The sequence below is a fragment of the Apis dorsata genome, unplaced genomic scaffold (genome assembly GCF_000469605.1).
Source record: "Apis dorsata unplaced genomic scaffold, Apis dorsata 1.3 scaffold_50, whole genome shotgun sequence".
Lineage (NCBI taxonomy): Eukaryota > Metazoa > Arthropoda > Insecta > Hymenoptera > Apidae > Apis > Apis dorsata.
The window spans coordinates 2,303,458-2,310,672 of record NW_006263351.1 but is presented as its reverse complement, the minus strand read 5'-3'; the positions used below and the strand labels follow the sequence as shown (position 1 = coordinate 2,310,672).

Sequence of the window (7,215 nt, the reverse complement as noted above, 5' to 3'; positions counted from 1 at the left end):
TATATATATATATATATCATGTAGTATAAAATGACATGAAAGCAAGAAAGTTTCACCTTCTTAAATAATATAAAGATATATTTTTATGAAACAATATAAAAAAAATTTTTATTTTTTTATTTTTTAAGTTATTGTAATATATTTTCGCTATTTGCGTTAGTTTAATCTGTTCATAAAAAAAATCAATATTTTTTCTTGAAACAATATCTATAAATCCAAACTTAATATTTAATTTTCATCTATTTTTGAAATTTTGAAAAGGCAAATATGAAAAAGTGAAATTTGTTGTAAAGAAATAATTTTCAGATTTTTTAATGAACGGATTACAAAAACTAGTGCAGCATTGGAAACATATTATAATAGATAATGAAAAAATAAATATATAACTTTAAAAATAAAGAAAAGATTTTTTTTACGTTGTTTCATAAAAATATGTATTTTCTATTCATTTTCTATTCAATTGAAGACAAAACTTTTTTGTTTAGCCTTGTATAAACATATATTGTATAATACATTATTTAATATATTGCATATTTATTTTTTTTTTATTTATTTATATATAAAATCTCATATATAAAACATACCTATACTTATTTGTAGCTTTTGGTGGTTCAGCTATAACTCCACTATAAAAATTACTAGAAACATCTTTAAATATTGCAACTACTCGTGTACCAACTGGAATTATTACTTGACTAATTACAGTAGCTGCAATTTGCTTGCCAGAAACAGTCTTAATAACAGAATTATATTTCTTTTGTAATAATTTTACACGACAATGCAAAGGAGTCTTTATATGTATTGTTTGCACCTATTGATGAATAAAACTTTAAATAAATTATTTATATTTTTAAACAAAATTCAAATAATAAAATTCACACACCTTTCCTTTAACCCAAGGCATAAGTGGATGTTTCATAATATATACAATGCTATCTACATCTATTTGTGCTCTTACAATTGGACCAATTGGAGGTAAATCCAAAACTATAACTTGTCTATTATCTTGTTCAATTGGTAAAATCTCTGGTTGATTATCTTGTAATATTGAAGAAGGGGGAACTTTCACTTGTGTAACTTTTTTTGTTGCTACTAATGGATAGGAAATATTATCCAAATAGCCATCATCTATTTGAAGTTCTTGAAGCATTTGAATTTGTGGTCTAAATTCATCATATAAAGTATTACGTAAAGTATCCATGGTACGCATTAAATTTTTCACTGTTTTATCCAGAATTTCATTTTGTTCTATTTAAAAAAAATTATATAATCTAATTATATATCTAATCTAAATATAATAAATATACGTAAAATATATTTTGCAAAATAATAATCTACCATCTATTTTATTCCATTGATTCTTTAATATATTATGTGCTTGCTTAATTTGATAATCAACATCATACTTTTTAAAAATATCATTCAATGTGCTATCTAACATTTCTTCTATATCCACAAGCATATGTTCCGGCAAATATTTTTCTAAAATACAAATATACATTTATCAACAAAATTTAAAATACATGCAATGCACATTATAATAGAATTTTAATTTCACCTTCATCACATGTATCTTTCTTTTTATCATCATCTGAATCGTCACTATCAGAAATTTCTACCTCCATTGTATGATCCGGAAATTCACATTTTAACAATGGCTTACGATCTACAAAAGCTGTGACTAATTGCTATAAAAATTAATATTTTGATACAAATATTAAAATTAATTTTCTACTTATAATTTGTTAAAATAAATATTTTAAAATTCAAACCTTTTGATGTTCTAAAGCAGCATTAAAACATTGTCTACATATCATACGCATTTTCTTTTTTTCTGTGTTTACTCCATAAAAAGCACATGCAAAAGAAGGTGCTAATTTCATATCAAATCCAGAAGAACATTGAAAATTTATACAATTAGTATTACAAATTTTTGAAGTTCTATTTTCTTTTTTTGTGTTATCTTCTAATGCTTCATCATCCGAAACAAGTTCAATAACTTCCATTTTGTGCAATATTAATTACAAATGTTATTATTTTATATAACTTAAAAGAAGAATAAATTTATAAGTAAAAACTATAAATATATAAAATATATAAATATATAAAAATAATATTTTAGTTTAGGTTAGATAATTAAAATACTTAGCTTATTAAAGATTAAATATATATAATATATAAAATATATTATATATAAAATATAACTTGCCAAAATAATATCTTATTAATAATAAATAAAAACAATTTTGATAACTAATAAAATTATTTTTAATAAATATGTTTTTACCTAGTAGTTGTTTTCAATTCTTAATTTAATCCATATAAAAATATATAAATATTTTGTATTTTATAAATTCTACACATTTAATTTTTTTTTACACTTATTGGTATCATAAATAAAAAATTTAAATAGTGATAAATAAAACGAGCAACATTTTTTTTTATTTACACTGAAATGATATGAAAGCCGGTTGAATTAATGCCACCATGATGCCACCTATTAAAATATTTATAGTGGGAAAAATTGTTCCATAATTTCAAACGGAAAAAAAATATTTATAATATATAATTTTTAATTTTTCAAATATAATTAGAAAATAATTGAATTATATTTTAATTTAGTACAAATTGACATTAAATTTTTTATTTAAGTGAATATTAAAACAATTCGCAAATAGATTTATTATTGTATAAGATAAAAGAATTTAAAAACACATGTTTTGAATATTTCTTTTATTTTTATTTTATCATATTTATCAATCAATATGTATTGTATCTACCTAGCCATTAGTATATTTAAAAATCACAGTCTTAGTTGAAGAATTGACAGCAGAAAATACTATCTGTATCCTATCCATATAGCAAATGTTTATAATGTACATAGTTTGCTTCTGCATACATATCATCGTATGTATCTTAAATGAATAATTATGTATATGTATTATGTACAATAAATTGGATTATGCTGATCTACACTTTCACTGTTGTGCGTAATTGATAATATTTTTGCCCATTTTCCATCAATACAGAATTTTTTCGTTTATACATAATTGTATTCTCAATTAAAATATTGAAAATTTCAGCTAAAAGAATAAAAAGATTTGTAATTAGATTTTCAATGTTTTTATAATAGTTATTATATACATTTAAGTTAATAGCAAAAATAAAAAAAATGAAATAATATAATTTATGAAACAAATTTTTAAATTTTAGTATTCGATAAACAAAATTTACAAAATATATATATCATAATATATAGGATATTCCATATAAAAAATAACAAACTGTTTTCTTCGAAACATTACAACTGTAAATATTAACATGAAATTCTTTTGCAAATTAAACAGTATATAGGATTCAAACATTTAGAGTTAAAAGAATTAGGAATGAATTTTAAGAGATGGAAGAAATGTCATTTTCATTCTTTTTAAATGAAATAGCATGTTAATTATTTATTATTTATATATCTATTGTTGGACTTAATAATATTTATTTATTATTTATATTTTTAAATATTTTTTTATATTTCACAGATTAATTAAAAAATTATAATGAAGAAAGTTGTTTATAAAAGAATGGAAAAAAAAATTTACGTTATATATATTTGACGATTTAAATTTTTTTCTCTTATGTAGAGTATTTTTCATTGGAAATTCTAAAAAAAAATATTGAGTATCAAATAAATATTATTATGTTTGATGATATATAAATATAATAAATAATGATTCAAATTAAATTAAAAAAAAAAATACCATTCGAGTTAAAAAAAATGAGGCGGTATCTTTTCTATCTTCCGAGACTTGTCTTTATAATTTTTTTATCCTAAATAATTAGCTTTTGTGTACTATTTAATTTGCAAAAAAATATCATATCGATATTTGTAATACTTTCGAAAACAGTGTCACACTTTATGCAGAATACATTATACAAGATAAAATTTGTATTCTAATATTATAATAAAAAATAATTCATAAGGAAGACTTAAATATTGTATACAAAATAGTCAAAATAGAAGTAAAAACATTATTTGGCAGGAAACATTTTGTTGAAATAATTATTGCTTTAAAATACGTTTTCATATAAATGTTAAGAATTTAGAACATAGAATTTTTAAATTAAATTCTACTTAAATTAAGTAGACATTTTTAGACATCTAATATTTAATATATTAAGAATTGTCCAGAATTGCTTTGTCAGCAATGATTTATAATGAAATATACCATTTATATTAATATAAAATTGATACTGCACATTGGATCTTCAAAGAATTCAAATTATTAAGATATATTAAAATATTTAATATATAATATATAATATATTTAATGGTACATATTCATTATAAATCTAATATAGATAGTATACATATACAAGGTTTTTACTTTGATTAGAATATATAAAAAAAAATGTTTAAATGATATAATATAATACATTATTAATTACTTGATGGAAATTGGGCATTGCATAACATTGAGGGCTATTCTTATTTGATTAACTAATGAAATAATTTATCTATATAATTTAGAAACATGTATGCATATAATGTGTATATAAATTTGATTAATATGAAAACATTCTTTTTCTATTTTCAAACTATTATATTATTATATAAATATGTAAGATTATGTATTTTTTATAGAAAATTTTATAATGAAACATATTGTAATAATAATTATATATTAACGAATATTTTAAGAACACTAAAGTATTAAAAGTTATCTCAAATAGAATAGCCTGTATGATGTACACTTTAGAAATCTCTAAATAGTACGCATCATATATTTACATTAATTTTTGTTATTTACAGAAACACAGAAGTATTATCACTTCTAATAGATGTAAGTTGATCCATGATTTAAAATGAAATATTCAAACAAAAATGTATTAGTATATGAAGCATGTTTTGTGATTTTACTTACAAAATACAACTTGTATTTATTTGAATGATATATTATAAAATAATTGTAAAAAATTTGAACGATTATATAATTAAGCAATACTATTAGAACTAATAGAAAATATAAATATATAAACAATATTAAACCGAAGTATGATAAAAAGAAGATAAGCATATATTTAATAATGAAAAAAAATATGTTTACACAAGTTGTATTTTGTAAAAATATTCATTGTAGCTCGTACACAGGAAATATATTTTTGCATATTATCTTTTGTTTAAATCATAATTTAGAAAAATATTTTGTTAAGCGACTTAAATCTTATTTTTCATATATGACACTAATATAATGTCTTTTATCTAATCATTGCAACATAATAAAATAATGTGCCCATATAGTTACAATTGCATTAACTAAAAATTATTATAAATGTTTATTTTGTTTTTAAAATAAGAAAAAGATCTTTTCGAAAATATAAAAGTAATTCAACTCTTTGGTTACACAAGGAGAGTTAGGTTGTATACTTTCCTTTTTAAATGGCAATAATTAAATAATTCATAAACATAACTATTAGAAAGTATATTTTATAACGATGCTTTACTATTTTTTAAAAATTAATAATTTTTAATTATATTATCATTGAAATATCATAGATTTAAAAATTTTAAGTATTATATATGATTTTAAAAAAAAAAGATATACAATCGTAACTCAGTCTGTGTAGCTTTTAAACTACAAACCACAATAATTGTATTTGCACTATACAAAAGAATATATACGTTTTTACTTATTAAAATTAAATTATCTAACAGAATGGTATTTGTACCAAAAACAAGAAGGAAATTCTTCTAGTCCTAATAATATTAAAGAAAAAAGAAAATTACAGCATTATAAAATGAATATCTACAAATATGAAATACACATTATGAAATTAAAATTGCAATGGTAATCGATTAAATATAGTAAATTTCATATAAAACATTTCCATTACATTAGAAAGACATATATATCGTGAAAATGCTTACATTTTGCCATCTAATTCGGTACAAAAGACGCTTTTTTTTTATCTAAGCTAAAAAGGGCACCTGATGATAATTTGAACAGTAAAATATGAATTTACTACCTACAATCTTCTTATATGAAGACAAATATTCTACAAAAAGGAATGGTGTGTGATGTACATTAACGATTAAAGTTTTATGAAAAACGTCCAGATTTGTTAATACTTAGATTATTTAAAAATAGCAGAACATCGTCTTATTTGCACAAAAGCATGTATATTTGTACATTTTTTAAAGTCTTAATAAGACTTTAAAAAATTATGTTTTTGTTCTAGCTTTATATTATGCACAAGTTTTTTTTTTTTCAATTTTATAAGTCAGAACGAAAAAAACAAGAAAAAAATATCGAGAAATGTAGCACACTGAATGTTACATGAATGTATCAATGTAAAGAATGGTATGCTTAAAGTACCGCTCGTATTATGCAGCATGCATGTGCAATACTGTAATGAGTGGTGTATGTGGCACCAGGAATGTAATGTAACAAAAAACATTATATTATGTGCTGGTTGTCGTCAAACAGTAATACACGAGATCAGCTGCTGACAAAGTTGACTGTACTGTAATTGGTCCCCACTAATTCTTCGCATCTTAATGCCTTTTACTTCCTTTTCTTCAGATTCACATACTCTAAGTTCAATTTGAACACCACCAGGATATTCTAAACTAAGCCCACCACCTTTTATTTCTTCTCTAGAGAAGATAAATCCTTTTGGAGGGGCTCTTGCGTCTATAATTTGTTTTACACGGCCTAATATAGCTTCGGAATTTAATCTACTCGATTCATCTGATAATGTAACTTCAACCTCTGTAGGTATTGATGTATTCAATGGCCTACCAATGCCACGTGTGATACTAGGTCTTGATGGATCACACGGTTCAGAAATGATGAAGCTGGGAAGAGGATTGTAATGAGGTAACGTGTCTTCGAGTGAATCAGGCGATGGAGATGGTGAAGGTGAACAACTAATAAGTGTTACTTGTCCTCCAAGATCAGTTACAGATATTTGAGGCGGTACCTAAAAAAAATAAATATATTATATATTATAACATTTAATATATGTATATTATAATATAATATTATAATTATTATATGATTAATAATATTAATCATTTTAACAATAATATTTTTAATATAGAAAATCATTAAATAATATATCAATATAATAATAAAATTGATGTTTAAGTTATTTACTCTTGGTATTTCCACAGGATGTTCTTCTTGAATCATATCTAATGCTGGACTGTTACTAGGTGAA

The 7,215-nt window shown here is 22.0% G+C and overlaps 2 protein-coding genes across 4 annotated transcripts in view; both read right to left on the bottom strand.

The window, feature by feature from the left end:
* LOC102672185 (histone-lysine N-methyltransferase eggless) overlaps positions 1–2,499 on the bottom strand; it is a 5,644-nt gene extending 3,145 nt beyond the window's left edge. Inside the window, exons 1-6 of the mRNA XM_006608935.2 lie at positions 2,288–2,499; positions 1,773–2,046; positions 1,559–1,688; positions 1,339–1,482; positions 884–1,248; positions 579–811 (exon numbers count right to left, since the gene is read on the bottom strand). Coding sequence (XP_006608998.1) covers positions 579–811; positions 884–1,248; positions 1,339–1,482; positions 1,559–1,688; positions 1,773–2,006 — 1,106 coding nt within the window. The 5' untranslated portion in view covers positions 2,007–2,046; positions 2,288–2,499. The remainder of the gene's footprint in view (positions 1–578; positions 812–883; positions 1,249–1,338; positions 1,483–1,558; positions 1,689–1,772; positions 2,047–2,287) is intronic.
* Positions 2,500–5,882: 3,383 nt separating this feature from the next.
* The window catches only part of LOC102672325 (serine/threonine-protein kinase SIK3-like), a 6,485-nt gene continuing 5,152 nt past the window's right edge, over positions 5,883–7,215 (bottom strand). For 2 of the 3 annotated variants that reach the window (XM_031514707.1, XM_031514710.1), the window contains exons 14-15: positions 7,152–7,215; positions 6,507–6,975 (exon numbers count right to left, since the gene is read on the bottom strand). In XM_031514707.1, coding sequence (XP_031370567.1) covers positions 7,190–7,215 — 26 coding nt within the window. In that variant the 3' untranslated portion in view covers positions 6,507–6,975; positions 7,152–7,189. Of the gene's footprint in view, positions 6,976–7,151 lie in introns of all 3 variants that reach the window. The other variant, XM_031514716.1, reaches the window with a different exon arrangement.